This window comes from Camelus bactrianus, chromosome 15, assembly GCF_048773025.1.
Source record: "Camelus bactrianus isolate YW-2024 breed Bactrian camel chromosome 15, ASM4877302v1, whole genome shotgun sequence".
Taxonomy (NCBI): Eukaryota; Metazoa; Chordata; class Mammalia; order Artiodactyla; family Camelidae; genus Camelus; species Camelus bactrianus.
The window spans coordinates 59,505,247-59,521,801 of record NC_133553.1 but is presented as its reverse complement, the minus strand read 5'-3'; the positions used below and the strand labels follow the sequence as shown (position 1 = coordinate 59,521,801).

The 16,555-nt window shown below is 35.8% G+C and overlaps 1 protein-coding gene across 3 annotated transcripts in view; it reads left to right on the top strand.

The window, feature by feature from the left end:
* PELI1 (pellino E3 ubiquitin protein ligase 1) overlaps positions 1-16,555 on the top strand; it is a 151,221-nt gene that overhangs the window by 131,935 nt on the left and 2,731 nt on the right. For all 3 annotated transcript variants that reach the window (XM_045514399.2, XM_074341220.1, XM_074341219.1), the window contains 5 exons: positions 8,148-8,287; positions 9,783-9,912; positions 13,473-13,574; positions 15,833-16,030; positions 16,125-16,313. In XM_045514399.2, the coding sequence (XP_045370355.1) occupies positions 8,217-8,287; positions 9,783-9,912; positions 13,473-13,574; positions 15,833-16,030; positions 16,125-16,313 (690 nt within the window). In that variant the 5' untranslated portion in view covers positions 8,148-8,216. The remainder of the gene's footprint in view (positions 1-8,147; positions 8,288-9,782; positions 9,913-13,472; positions 13,575-15,832; positions 16,031-16,124; positions 16,314-16,555) is intronic.

The window sequence follows — 16,555 nt, the reverse complement described above, 5'->3', positions numbered from 1 at the left end:
CAGTTTTCTCTTGGCTAGCACTTTCCTGGGAGTACATGAAGCCTCCTGTCCCTAGGCTATCTGGACTCATTTCTTTTCTTCTTAAAAAAAATTTATTGAAGTATAGTCAGTTTACAATGTTGTGTCAGTTTTTGGTGTACAGCATAAATGTTTCAGTCATACATACACATACATATATTGATTTTCTTGTCCTTTTTCATTATAGATTACTACAAGACATTGAATATAGTTCCCTGTGCTACACAATGGAAACTTGTTTATGGACTCAGATTTCTAATACGTGTTTTTTTCCTTCCTGTTGGGGCCAGGAATTTGTCTTAGTGTAATACCCTGTTTTTCTCCTTGGGTTCCTTCCTCCCCTCCCCATTTTTTAAATAAGCTTGCAAAATCCACTTCATTTACTGATTTTTATTGTTGTTCACTACCAGGAAGCAGGGTTGACAAATACAGTGAGCATTGAGGAAGTGACAAAGGTTCAAATAATGTCAAAAAGCCCTAGTCATAGTTGCACAGTTGTTATTTGTCTATGCTGGAGTGTAACTTGTCTAGAGGTTGTTTTACTTTCTAGTCTTTCTCCCAAATGGTCTCATAATAGGGTCTCTTACTCTTATTTAGGAGTCAGCCCCACCCAGGCTTGTCTGGGGTGTGATTGGTTGGTATCAGAAAACCTAAATTAGGAGTTTGGGATTCACAGATGTACACTATATAAAATAGATAAACAACAAGGACCTACTGTACAGCACAGGGAACTATATTCAATTTCTTGTAATAAGCTATAATGGAAAATAACCTGAAAAAAAATATATGTATATGTATAACTAAACTGCTTTGCTGTATACCTGAAACTAATGTTACAAACCAACTACACTTCAAAAAAAAAAAAAAAAAAAAAGGGACTACTTAACTTCTAGGAGCATCAGTTTTCTCATTTATAAGATAAGATAAATGATTATACTTGATATAGTTGTGATAGAAATTAAATGAGTTAATGTATATTTAATACATGTGTTTCAATTCTGGCTCTGCCAAATATTGTCTGTTTGTCCTTGAACCAATCACTAGCCTTTCTGACTGACAATCTCTGTTTCTTATCTGGAAAATGGAGTTAGTAAGACTTTCCTACCTAATTCACAGGATTATTGTGAGAGTCAAATAAAATAATCTTATGTGAAAGCACTTTACTAATTAACATTCTGTGTAAGTGCTAGATAGACTTTAATCCAAGGTTGATTCAAATTGATACCCCTTTTGATTTAAAAGCATTCCCCCATGCTTTCCAAAACCTGCTTTTAGTTTTTCTAGATACCGGTTCCCTAGGTCATTCCTTATCTGGCCTTCACAGATTAGTCTTTCACTAAGTGTCAGGATTGGCCAGCATTGACCTTAAAGCTACTTCTTTGGGCACCCCAACTCCAGTCCCTTTCCTTCAACCACTTGAGAGAGGTTGCTACAATATTAAAGTATTTCAAATGCACAGAAATATTAGTTATTCATCACCGTCAGGGTAAGATGATAGTTCTCCCATTCTCACTCCCAGCCATTCTCACCAAATGTAATAAAATACTGAAACTGCAGCTACTTTTAAAAGCCATTACCTTCCCTATCCCAAAGCTTAGTAACAACCTTTTAAGACATCAGTATGATTATGGTAGTAAGCAAACGCTTATTAAATACCTTACTACGTACCAGTGTTATGCCAAAAATAAGGGAAATACCCCTCCTAAAAACATTGTCTTCTCCAGCTTGAGATTAGAGCAGTGGTTCTCAGGGTAAAGGATGGGAAGGAAGTTAGGGGGTGGGGGATGGGAAGGTGAGACTTTCTGACTATCACAACTAGGGGTGCTAATCTATCTAGGGAGTGTAAAGGTCAGGGTGCTGCTGAACCTCCTACTATGCATAGGATTGTAGTCAATATGTAGTCAGAATATCAGTAGTGGCAAGGTTGAAAAACCTTACTTTAGAGGAACAAATACTGTCTGTGGGAAAGATGTTAATTGCTTTCCCATCAGGATGAAAATATGCTACCACTGTAGCTGATAGAATATCAGCATGTCATTTGGCCACCCGGAAAGGGGAGGCTGGGAGTTTGTCCAGGAAGTGCCCTGTATCTTGAGAAGGAGAACATGGGCTTCAGTTCCTTCAGTGCAATGCTGAGAAGCTGGAAGACAGCAACAGAAAGTAAAGTAGTAACTTCATACTCCTACAGCTGATACCATTATTTCTCCTATCCCTCCTCTCCTTTTATGGAAAAATGCTGCTTATTATTCCTGCTGATTGTGAAAGAAGGAAGAAAGTGATTAAACTTTCACTCTTACCGAGAAACTGCTATAAATTTACCTCCCTCCAATCATCAGCTAAATTGGTTTCGTAAAATGGCTCCACCACAAATATACCAAAACAGTTCCTTCTGTTTGAATCATCCTTTTGAAATCAGCCACAAGGGAACTCTAGTGTAGATGGAAGTATGTTTCATCAGAGGTAATATATGCAATCCACATTATATTTTTCACCATGAAGAAGCATTGTAACATTTCCATATTTTAAAACATTTTCTTTTCTTCCCCAGCACCCCTTATGCCTACTCACTTGCCTGCAGTGTTCAAAAGATTATGTAAACATCTTCATAAGATCTGCTTTGTCTCTTGCTTACTGTTTGTTTTGCTTCTATTTTTCAGGACAGAATTTTGTACTTGGATTTAGTAGGTAGTTAGTAAAAAGGCTGTGTGCAAGGTAGATAATAAAAGAAAAAAAAAGTGTTGAGGGAGCAATTTGGACAAAGATTGATTTCCCAGTTTTCCCTCTTTAGGTAAAACTGACAATTACATGTTACAGAAAGTCTTTCCTTTGGGAAGACTTGATATGAAAACAGTTGTCCTTCACTGGCCTTTAAAGAACAGATTTTTAGAATGTATCAGTCAAATTAATGAGACTATTTCTAAGAAATATATATTTTATGGCTAACTTTTCATGGTTTTCCAGCCCACACAGAAAATAACACTATTCCAGAATATATTTCTTTTAAAAAATTTGCTTAACTTGGGAAGGTCCCTCCTGATTAGAACAGCATGCTTAATTTTCAAGAATCAGGCAAAGCTTCAAAGTAATAGATATTATAGAAAACAGCCTTATATATCTTACCAAGATTTTCTCTATCACTTTTTTCCAGTCTCATGTAGAATTCATGGTGCCATTTCATGTTTGTGCTAGATCACATTGGGATAGGACTGAATATATGGGGTCAGGCCAAATGATTGAATACCAACAGGTGGGACCAGTAATTGAGACATTAGAATATACTTTATGTACATCTCATTTCATGTTCTCTAGAGCATGACTTCAGGAGTTGATTTTGAAGAATTCTGTATCTTTTCAGAGTTTAAAATACAGAGAATGTATAAAAAGTGAGCATAAGTGCACTGTCCAGCTGCTGGGCTTTAAGATTCTAAACCATTGTGAAGATCATGAATCTTTCTTCAGAACACCCAAAGATTACAGCAACTTCTTTCTAACAGTTATCTGTCAACATGTATTAGAATTGCAGAGAAAGGTTCCAGGAGAAGTAGCTGTCATGGCACATTTTATTCATAGTTTAAGACTGCCAGTTATGTATCGATTAAATGCCATTTTAAATTTAATAGAACTTTATCTTGGGTCATGTAAGTGTATAAATAACCAATACTACTGAAGTGTTTTATTACAGATTTTAGATTATTAGATACAGAAATAGGAGCCAAGTTTGAATGTGTTCCTGTGATTGAAACTTTGAGAACACTGACAAAATGTCCCAAGTCAGGCCTTCTAAGGGACTTAACCAGAGTAAGAATAATTGGGAATATGTTATTTTTCTTGACTAATTTGGTCAAGGGCTCTAGGAAGTATAGAATGGTGGGCATATGCTAGCCCGACTCTAATTCCTTGTCAAAGTTAAAAATTGTTCCTTTGCTGTAGAGGCAATAGGACTAGTAGTTCTATATGCACATTACTTGTAAATTCTTATGTTAGGACCAGATGGTCTCATATATTTCCACCTCCAAAATTCTCTTCATTTTACTTTAGTCTCTTCATTTTTAGAGGTGAGGAAACAGATTGCTTTGTTCAAAGAGAGCGGGAACTAGAACATAGGCTAATACTTGCTAGCCATGCTATAGACTAGTGTCAGCCAAATATGGGCATTCTCGTATCACTTTCAGATTTTTGCCATATCTATGTACTCACTAATACTATTTAATGCTATTGAAATTGGCTTCTTTAAATAAGTTTTTTTAAGGAAATCTTTTGGTACTATAAATGGAAAACCACCGCTTCCTAAAAATAGAAAGTAACTCTAAATAGGAATCCAAATCAAGATAACACAATGTTACTAAAATTTAATTTAATTTTTAAATTTATTTATTATTATTAAAATTTTAATTCTTACTGTCCTTGATCAGAAATGTGTCAAAGCAATGTTTTCATGTTTGATGGCAGTACCTTAATTGTCTTAAGAAATGCACAGTTGAAGCCTCTAATTAAGCTTCTGTTAGGCTTTTTTAAATGGGCTGCTTCTTTAGGGGGGAAGTAAAAGGATATGGGTACATGTTCATATATTGAAATACAGTCTAGTGTAGATCAGAAGGTCTTGTTTTATGGGACAAAAATTATTCTTTGGTTAATTGTTCTTAAAAATACTTCCACATTTTTACGTTGCAGGTTTTTGTTAGCTTCACATCAGTTTCTTTTCCTAAATGGAGAATTTGATCAGTACAGTTTATTTTACTTAAGTGAACATTTCTGCACAAACCTAATGTCTCATAATTATGATGATATACCTAAATACCAGTTTCTGTAAGCTTTGAGCAATCTAATATATTAAAATCTGATCATCAAAAGCAAATTCATTTGGGGAAATGAGAAAATTTTATAGCATATTTGAAAGGAGGAATTGTTTTTCTTAAAATAGTTCTTGAGAATGTTTCATTTCTTTAATTTAGTAAGCAATTTTAAAATTTACCAACAAAAATAGTGTGTTTGAATTGCTGGTCTAAATGTATATGTCAGTTACAAGGTATAAAAGAGGGGTCAGAATAGCTAAGCCTTGTCCTTTTACTTGTTCTTATTCATTGGGCTACAAATATTCTGTGTTGCCATCTCTCCATAAGTGCTGCTATACAGGCATATTTCACTATAATGCAGGAAAAGACAAGTAGGCATTTTTCATTCATGAGTTGCCTGTGAAACCAATTGGTGCAAATATAAAACCAGGAGACTTTGATGGATTAGCTAGAAGAGTTTTCTTGTGAAACCTTCATAATAGGGCTAACAGGAAGACCAGGGAGAGAATAGTTAATAGGAGATACCTGGTCCCATTAAGCTGCTGATAAAATAGACATGATAGTACTGTGGGGATTGTTTATTGTAGTGAGTTTTCTAGCTTATCAGAAGGGCTAGTCTTTTGTTTTTCATACTTGTGTAAAATTTGTATTTTTTAATTAAAATTTTTATTTTGAGGTAATTGTAGATTCACATGCAGTTGTAAGAAATAATAAGAGAAAAAGAGAGATCTTGTGTACCCTTTACCCAGTTCCTCCCAATGGAAATATCTTGCAAAACTGTAGTACAATATCACAGCCAAAATGTTGATACTGATAAAGGTATAGAACATTTCCATCACCACAGTGATTCTTCCCTGTTACCCTTCTGCAGCCACACCCACTGCCCCTGATACTCCCACCCCTCCTCAACCTGTGGCAACCACTAATCTGTTTTCCATTTTTGTAACTTTATTGTTTCAGGAATGTTATGTAAACAGAATCATTTATGTAACCTTTCGAGCTTCGATTTTTTTTTAAACTCAGCATAATTCTCTAGAGATTCATCTGTGTTGTTTCATGTACCAGTAGTTTGTTCCTTTTTATTGCTGATTGCTATTCCACAGTGTGGATGTACCACAGTTTAATCATTCGCTCAGTAAAAAACATCTGGGCTGATTCCAGTTTTGGGCTATAATGAATAAAGCTGCTATAAACATTTATGTACAGGTTTTGTGGGAACATAAATCTTGATTTCTTTGGAATAAAAATGCCCAGAAGTGTAATATATATATTGCCTTAAATAATTGCCTTAAATATTTCCTTTACATAGATTTGGAACCACATCAGACAGTGTTAAAATTTTTGCTTTGACTTTCAGACGCAATGTAGAAAATTCAAAAAAAAGGAAAGCTTATAATGTACCAAAATTTTTACTACTATGTTCTTCTGTTCTGATGTTCCAGGGTTTTGTTTTATTTTTTTTCTCTAATGTTATTTCTTTTCTGTTTAGAGAATTCCTCTAGCCATTCTATTATAGTAGATCTGCCAGTGACAAATTGTCTTAACTCTCCCTCATCTGAGAATGTCTTGATTTCCTCTCCATTTTTGCCTGGTATAGGAGTCAGGGTTGATAGTTACTTTCAGCACCTGAAAAAAACATGCCACTTTCTTCTGGCTTCTGTAGTTTCTGGTGAGAAATCCACTGTCATTCTAATTGTTTTTCCCCTGCAGGAAAGGTGTAGTTTCTCTCTGACTGCTTTCAAGATAATTTCTTTGCCTTTAGTTTCCTAAAGTTTAATTATGATGCATCTTGTCATCAATTTTTTTTAGTTTTATCCTGTGTGGAGTTTGTTCAGCTTCCTGAATCAGTGGTTTTGTTTCTCTTTCCAAATTTGGTGAGTCTCAGCCATGATTTCTTTGAGTACTCTTTCAGCTTAACTCTTTATTCTTTCATCATGGGCTCCAGTGGTACAAATGTTAGATCTTTTCCTGTAGCCCCACAGATCCATCAGGCTCTGTTTTTGGGTTTTGTTTTGTTTTTTTTTTTTTCCAGTCTGTTTTCTCTCTGTTGTTCAGATTGGGCACTTTCTATCATCCAGTTCATTGATTCTTTACTGCATCCCTTTCATTCTGGTGTTGAGCACATCCAGTGAGCTCTTTTGTATCTTCTGTTTCTTTGCAGAGACTTTGTCCCAGACATATTTGTAATTGATTATTGAAGAATTTTGATCATAAGTGGTTTAAAATCTTTGTTAGATAATTCTCAAATCTCTGTCATCTCAGTTGTGGCATCTATTGATTAGCATTTTTGCATTGTTTTAATTCTTTCTAGTTCATGATACAATAAATGGTTTTCTTTTGAAACCTGGACTTTTTTTGTATTATATTCTGACACTCTGGATGTTATCCAAACCTTCTGTTTTCATGGGCTTTTCCAGACATAACTCTGTCAGGGGAATATGGGGAGCCTCCTCATTACTGCCAGGTAGACATGGAAGTCCGGGTTCCCTACTCAGCCTCCATTGACACGTGAGGGTCGGAGATCACTGCCGAGTCAGGATAGAAGTCCAGGCTCCAGGGGTCTCCACTGATACCACTCAGACAGAGGGGGTCACACTACCAGCCAACTGGGTAGAAGTCCTGGCTCTCTACTTGGCCAGCTCTGACACTACCTATAACAAGGGCGGGGGCCAGGGGAGGTCAGGCCTCCTCATTATGGCCTCATGAGGTAGAAGTCTGGGCTCCCCATTCAGCTCTTGCTGCCGTGGGTAGTGGTAGAGTTACCATGTTTTTCTGTGTTGTTAAGCTGCAGTAAAGCAGTTACTGTCAAAAGTTTTCTATCTTGCCAAGGGTGCCCTTTTTTTGTTCCTTTGACTAGAGAGAGCAGGCATTGTTGGGTGTGTTTGTTTTTTATCTCTGCCAGTTGGCATTTCCAGGTTGCTGGATTCTTAAACTCCAAGGCCGGGATATACAGGCAAAAAGAAAGCCCAGATAACTCACCACTGAGTCCTTCCTTGAGCCCTGAGGTCTCTAACTGGTCTGCCTTCTCTCTATTTTTCAGAGTCTTCTTATTTTTTTAATATAATGTCCACGGTTTTTAGTTGTAGTTAGCAGAAATTATAGGAGAAAGTATATCTACTTCATCTTCCTGGAACTAGAAGTCCCCAGATTTACATTTTTAATCTGTTTAAACAGATGTATCAAATATATAACCATTATTGGGGGAAATGTCACACACTTTATATATTATGTGATACTTTACATAATATTGTACTCACGAGAACTGCTAGAAAGGAACATCTTTATTTAAACTGAAATTCATTGTTCATATTATTAATGAGAACTTTTTCCCTCTAGGAAATAATGCAAAAGGTGTCCCAAGGCTCCTGACCAGTGAACAGAGATTTGAGAAAAACAGCCAAGCTCATGTTTTCTCCTGATCAAGAAAATCATCCATCCAAAGCACCAGTAAAATATGGTGAACTCATTGTCTTAGGGTAAGGTCTCCCCATCTGATAAGCATAAAATTGAATAATATATGGTAACTTGAACATCTAGGTTAAAACTACTTTTTTTTTAGAATTTATATCCTGCCTGTTTCCAAAGAGGATTTAAAGCTACAGAGAAATATTACCAAATCAAGAAAGTCTTTTAATTCTCATTTTTATATCATCTTTATAAATACTCAAATTCTGCATAAACTTTGCCTCACTCACCTTCATCCCTAGAAGTGAAGTGAAAAATGTATTTGTCTGAAGTCACATAGCCAGTCCATCTGTCTTCCCTATCCCATCTTTCAGAGAAATTTTCCTCAGCTGACTTTACCAAAAATCCCTCCCTCCCTGCTTAGGTCATTTCATGTAGGTGTTAGTGTTTGTTCGTTCCTCTGCCCTCTGAAATAGTTGTTGCTTTGTGCTTATGGTCCTGTACTTGAGGAAAACAGTTGTATAGACATCATGATGTGATGATTCTGAAGCCCAGGACCTTGCTGCTTGTTTGCTTCAAAAGTTGATTGAGGAATAGATGATTCCGTTATTTCAGTTCATTCATTCTAAACTTGCCACAACTGTCAAAATTAAGACACAGTGTTAGTCTGTTGACTAAGAGATCTCAGAAACTTGATTGTGAAATTTACTTTCACCCAACTGTTTCTCTCCTGCCTAAAAAAAAAGGAGCTCTAGACACGACAATAGGTTTTAGAGTCAGGTTGGTACAAACTTTTGTTTAAGTAAGAATGTGTGTCCATTGTTTCAGATAAAAATGTAAGAGAAACTGGGGAGATAATATAGAGTTAGTGCCTAATACATAGTAAACTCCCAAATGTTTTGTTTTGAACTTTTTCCCTCTTAGTTTGGTCCTTGCTTACTTGCTTACCTTTAAGGTATATATGCGTTATCATGGAGAAATGGTCATAAGATCAACAAAAGTATGTTTAACTACTAGTTAGTTACAGCTCAGTTGGACAGGTTTTGCGAGCATAATGTGAATGTGTACTTGTGAGTAGCTGAGACTTAACAAACAAGTCTAAAAATTCCTCTTCCAAAGTTCAGCTATTTATAAAGTGTTTGGTTCATAATTAAAGGAGATTCTGTTTTAAACAATTCATACATACTTTTAAAGGTTGTATTAGCACATGCAAACACTCACCTTTAAAAGAAAATAGAATGAGTCATAAGAAGTCAGATATGCCATTAATCAGCTCTTGATTATCTTGACTAAAAGAGGGAAGGAAAACGTAGATAATTCAAAGGTATGTGTAACCCAAAGGTACTTCTCTGTGATACTGAATGTGACCAGGAAGAATCTCATTTTGTTTCACACTTAGGCAACTGGTCTAGGGATCAGCAATTGCTTAAAGTTAATTCAAGGTATTTATAATGTGCTATTAGATAATTAACTGGGGATGGATGCTCTAAGACAAAGTAAACCATTTGTTTTAGAATTGTATGGTTCTTAAAAGAGATCACCTAAACTTTTTTTTCCTTCCATCAGGTATAATGGGTCTCTCCCAAACGGCGATAGAGGAAGGAGGAAAAGTAGGTTTGCTTTGTTTAAAAGACCTAAGGCAAATGGGGTGAAGCCCAGCACTGTGCATATTGCTTGTACTCCTCAGGCTGCAAAGGTAAATAAAAAGCTAAACTAAATTAACTTGGAGAAATTGAAAGACTGGTACATGTTGTTTATATTCTCTAGCATTCCCTTCATGTTCTATACCAGAAGTTTCCTTTTGTTTGGATGGGAGAAGATGCTTTGGAGACGTGACGTTTGAAGAGCTGCTATCTGGAAGGGCACTGGACTTTTTTTTCTGTGACAGACTGGGATAAGTGGGTGGAAATTAGAAGGAAACATTTCCTTTTCCTATTAAAAAAAAGTGGGAGTGGGGTAGGGCTGGGACTTTATCTAGTATTTACAATTGTGCAGCTGTCTGCCCTGAGAAGTAGGGTGTTCCCACTATTACTAGAGGGCCCTGCCTGGGCTGGGCAAGGAGTGTGGTGCATAATATATGTATTCAGATACTAGAAGCATGTTTGGATGAGGTAATTTTTAAACTAAGAATCTTTGTCAAAGATTCTATGGATCCTCTTTGTTTTTATTGTTTGTTTTATGACCCTCATACCTTTTAGCATGGTTCCTTGAACAAAGTAGACCTCAGTAATTATCAGATTGAATCAAAGCTATGAAAGCAAATACCCAATTGTCTATAATATAACTTTTCAATCTCCTGGCCTATTTCATGCTTCTAGCCCCCTTTTATTTCCCAACCAGAATCTCCAGAAGCTGGGCCAGCATTTCAGGACATTTGGACTTTTCCCAGAGTGGTAGAAAATAAGGGGAAATTTCAGATCTCTCTGTTTCCTGTGAATTCCTCTACTTCTGATTTTATAACACAGCTGAATTTGATACTTCTATGAGCGAACAAAAATTACAAAGCATTCTTTGACTTCTGAAAGCATCTATATCTTTAGCTTAGCAGCCCCAGAATATGCATTAATACTCCACCATTTCAAATATATCTTTCTAAGTTAAATAAACAAGAAACAGAAATTGGCGTATGTTGTTTTAGTTCATAGCTCCAGTCCTGAAGTCAGATGGATTTTTGACACTGTGTTATATCCAGTGTGGTGTCTAAACAAGACACCGCATGCCTTCAGTAGATCTCCTCTTTTACTATTTGAGAGCCAGTGAGTGTAGAAGAAGGACAGTTTCTTTTAGGTGTTTCTTTCTGTTCCTTTGCAGAGAAGGGATGTGCTAATAATAAGCAGGCAGTGGAAGTGAAGGGCTTATTGATCCAGTCTAAGGAGATGCTTTCCAGTGTTTCCCCACAGAAGTGCTTTGGCATTTGGGATGTGCCAGTTCTTCATGCAGGACTGTCCTACATGTTGTAGGATATTTAACATTCTTAGTCCCCACCCACTGAATGCTATTTAAGCCCTCAAATCATTGTGTCAGCCCAAAAAATGCACCTACGTATTTCCAAGTGCCCTTACACAGCTAATATTACCTCAGATTGAGAACCACTAACAGGGAAAATATATCTGTTCTAATGTTTACTTCTATAATATCCAATTCTGTACTTTTCTTCTTAGTTTTACTGTCATCCTCCTAATGTTTTCATTGTTGGCTCCTTTTCATCTTTACTAGGCAACAAGAATCTTAGGGATCAAAGAGTGACTCTTTCAATTTTGGAGGAATGCAGTAATGAGGTCATGAAGAAAACTAATTGTTTAGTCTGGCAGTCATCTGGGATGAGTGGTTAAACCTGCCTTCCAGTCTAGGGAGAACTTAACTTGACATAATTTCTTATTCTCGATCTAAGAGTAGGGTCTAATAGCTTAAAAAAAACCAGCTAGTGGCAGGGGGAGATTACAATCCCAAAGTACACAAAAAAACCTGTGTTTTTAAATCCCTTTAGCGATTAAGAATTAACTTCCAAAATACTGAGTGAGTATTTCCTTGAAAAGTCAGCTGCTTAATACTGAGTTAAAGTAATTATACATTTTTAAACCTTTAAAACTATTTTGTAATGTTTGTGAACACACAAATGTGTAATAAATCATGTTAAGCACATGCATGGAAAAGACCTCCACTGCACTCTTGAGGATGGATACCTCTGGAGAGGGGGCAGTAGGGAAGGACAGGTCAGCAGCCTCCATTATTTCTGTAGTTTAATTTCTTTGAAAAAATTAAACCAAAATGGCATTAGTAAGCTTTGATAAAGTTGGGTAGTTAGTACCCGAGTGTTTGTTTATCCTCTTTGTATATTGGAAAGTTTCACAATCTTTTTTTTTTTACTTTGTTTGTTGGAGGAAGGTAATTAGGTTTATTTATTTATTTTTAGAGGAAGTACTGGGGATTGAATCCAGGACCTTGTGCATGCTAAGCATGTGCTCTACCACTTGAGCTATATCCTCCCCACCGGAAGTTTCACAATATTAATGATCTTAAAACTATTATTTTAGGGCTTTAGCAATTACAGATAAACTACAAATTGAAACCAAGTAAAATTTTATAATGTCAAAATTTTAATTAAGAAAATTTTTTTCATTTAGCCTCTTTGCTGCATATAATCATTCTTTTGTGCCTTTGTATCTGTTTTACTTTTATGCAACTTATTTCCACTTCCTTTGTGCAGGTTCCTCGTCCCTCCCCAATATTATTTTTGTGTGTGTGTGTGTGTGCGTGTGTGTGTGTGTGTGTGTGTGTGTGTATACACACCAAATATATATAGAAAATGCCTGAAAACAAAACTGAAAAGTTCTTTGTAGCAATGTTTTTAGTTCGGAATAAGTCAGAAGTACAGTCATAGGCATTATATCCTATACCCATTATATCCTATTAAATTTCCTTTGGTAATATTTAGTCATTCTATGAATTTCTCTGTGTCTAGCTCAGCATATAGCAAGTATTTGTCATCTATAGATTCCAGAATGGTTAGGAAAACCAGATAACTCTGCTTATTTGTTAACTTTATATCTCTTTGAGTTACTTTAAAAAAATAAGATTCCTCTTAACTTGCAAGATTTTTGTATTTTCTCCTTATCAGAGCAGTACTGACCACTGATTTCAGTTCCTACCTGGGATTTGGTTTTGATTATCTTATAATTTGAAACACTTAAAAGGGAGACTCAGATTTGATACTGTTTTTAAACAATAAACTTACATTCTTACTCTATAATTGCTTCAAAGTACAGGTATACCTCAGATATTGCAGGTTCAGTTCCAGAACACCACAATAAAGCAAGTCATGATGAATTTTTTGGTTTCCCAATGCATATAAAAGTTGTGTTTATACTATGTTGTTGCCAGGTGTGTAATAATGACATTATGTCTAAAAAGCAGTGTGCATTCTTTATTTTAAAAATACATTATTACTAAAAACTACTAAGCATCATCTGACAATGCAATTGCCACAGACCTTCAATTTGTAAAAAATGCAGTATCTGCAAAGCGTAAAAAAGCGAAGCACAAAATGAGGTCTGCCTGTATTATTCTACATCCCACTCACCTTGAGAACCCACTGTCACAGTTGAGGTTATGCAAGAGTTATTAATCTCTACCCTAAATTTCAGAGGGAAAATACATTACATATGTAATAAATTATGTTTCTTTTTTTAATGAAGAGATTATCTGATTTGATTGACCTGCCTGCTGATTCTTGCTTATTAATCTTTTCTTTCTTAGGCAATAAGCAACAAGGACCAGCATAGCATATCATACACTTTATCTCGGGCCCAGACAGTGGTGGTTGAATATACTCATGACAGCAACACTGATATGTTTCAGGTTAGAACATCTGAATTTTTTTTTTCTTAAAATGCAAAAAAGTTAAAACCCCGTTGTAAATAACTTATGCTGTGGTCAGCTTAAAATACATGTTTTAATGATGTATTTTATTAGCATACATATTGATTTCTAAACCCCATATCTAGACATCCATGTAGTGTGGTTAAGAGACGGGTTCTGGAATCAGAATTCCTGGTGAACATTACTTAGTCACTCTCTGCCTCAGTTTCCTCCTGTAAAGTGCAGATATTAGAGCTTCCCTCAGATGACTATTAGGAGGCTTAAATGTGTTAGTATCTAAAAAGTACTCAGAGCTGTGCCAGGTACCTGGTAAACACTTAGCTATTAATAGTACTAGTATAATAACAACTCTGTTAGCTATTATTATCAGAAAAAGGAATCAAGAGATATTTCGCACAGATTTATGAATTTTTTTGCTATTACTTCTCACCTTCCTCTCTAGGCAACTAAAAGAACAGGCAGTCTCTAACTATTCATATCATATATGTGAAGTCAAACTTGTTTCTCAGCACATATTTGGTCAAAGCTACTGGAGCAGTAAAAGTTTTTATTTCTCTCATTTTTTGTACCAATCCAGTGCTGATGTTTTTATACATTAATAGATGACAGAATAGCCAAACCCAACGATGTAAGCAAAATTCATGATATTCATGATACCTTCTCCCTTAATATTGGGTTTTGTAAAGCCTTGGGCTTTTTTGAAACAAACTTAAATAGGACATAAGTATGTGATAGTGTTGCTCTTAAAATTATTGTCCCAGTGGCTTTTCAATGTTTCTTTATTTTACAAGATTAACTGAAGGTAAAAAAGCCCAGAGGTGTCTTTGCTGTAGTCAATAACAAAATATTTATTTAAAGTCACTGTTCCCACCCCACCCCCAACTTTTTTAATGGAATGCTGAATTTTTTTAGAATAGTGGAAATAATTTTTAGTTCCAAAGTCTGAGACCATTTTCTTTGGATATCATATTCTTAAAAATGGAGAAGGCACATCCAATGTTACATTTGTTAGCCAAACAATTTCCCCCTAAAACTATCCAAACTAAATAAAGACTTTATACTTGATGATAGGTTAAAAACACTGAAGAGTTTTACTTAAAAGTGTGCTCATACAAGGAATTCTTAAGGCTCAACTATGCAAAGAATGACTTTTAAGTGTCATCATTTTTTAAGAGGGTCAGTATTTTTTCTCAGTAACCACATTCTTTAAATTTTATGGTATTACTTTATAACAAATACATTAATAAACTGATTCCTAAGCATTTAAAACTCTGTGACACTTGTCACTTTTGTCATCTAGTACACTGTTTTCCTTTTTTCTTTTCAACTTTGATCTTTCAAAATGAAGTTAATTTATTTACCATCTAGTACCTCTGAAGGTATTTTTGATTCACTGACACCTCACACACCAGAACTTCTTTCTGGGTACCTTGTCTCTGAAATATGGCCAACAACCAAGAAGAAAACAAAAAGGGCATCTAGGCATCTAAGATAAATGCCACAAAGCGAATGCACTGAAATTCCTTTTCCCTGCTCCCTCGAGAATTCCTTAGGCATTCACCATGAACCTTTTGAGATACTATTCTTTGAAGTTTGGTTATTTGATTTCTCAGCCCATAGCAGAATAGAGTAACTGGTTAGAGGAGGGGTATGCTGCTAGAGACAAATATGCCCAACAGCAGGAAATGATAGCTGACAGTCTGATAGAAAAGACACAAGAAAATCTTTGAAATATACATAAGACCTCAAAGCAGGGTTGTGTATGCCTTTAATGTAAGTACACCTTTATAACAGCTGACATCACTGCATTTTAGCTTAAAATCAGTGATATTCATAGTGTAATGCCCTGGAGTCCTCATAAAAGATTTACTTTTATGTTCACTGTATTCTGTTAAGGAAACTAGAGTAATACATGGTAGACATGTTTCTGTCCAAAGGGGTTAAAATTAAAATCTGCTGCCACCTAGAAATCTCAGTCACTCCAAACTCTTCATTCCCTGAGGGTTTCATGTGTTCTGAGTCATAAGTTCCTACTTAATTCTATGCTCTAAGTGATTACTACATCAGAGGAAATCTGACAGATTGATTTTCAAGGGTATAGATGCCCCAGAGTTAAGTATAAGTTTGAGCTTTAGAAATGTCACAGGCTTAATGATTTCACCTCATTGTGCCTTTCTTGAATGGATTTTCCACTGTGTTCCTTTGAATAGGTTTATAGATATTTCTTTTTTCCTTAGATTGGTCGGTCGACTGAAAGTCCCATTGATTTTGTGGTAACTGACACAGTTCCTGGAAGTCAAAGTAATTCTGATACACAGTCAGTGCAAAGCACCATATCAAGATTTGCCTGTAGAATCATATGTGAACGGAATCCCCCCTTTACAGCACGGATTTATGCTGCAGGATTTGACTCATCAAAAAACATCTTTCTTGGGGTAAAAAGCTTCTTTCCTAAATGTTGGCATTATGTTATAGCCACTTTTATTTCCCAATTACAAATAAATGGAAGCTCGATATTTTTCCTACTAGGAGAAGGCTGCCAAATGGAAGACATCAGATGGACAGATGGATGGCTTGACCACTAATGGCGTTCTTGTTATGCATCCACGCAATGGGTTCACGGAAGACTCCAAGCCTGGAATATGGAGAGAAATATCAGTGTGTGGAAATGTATTCAGCCTGCGTGAAACCAGGTCAGCTCAGCAGAGAGGAAAAATGGTAAGTACAGAGATGTAGCTTCTTATTTAACTACAGTAAACTCACAGGGTGGGTTGGAGTGAATACATTACATATTCCTCAGAATGGCTAAATCTTTTGCTGATGTAGAGTACTAAGTCTGACTGTCAACTACTATGCCAGGAGGATAATATCTTAATGTTTCAATTAGGACTCTCTAAAAATGTATTTTATATTATGTTAATATATTTTAAAACTTAAGCTTTCCCAAATTAAACAGCACT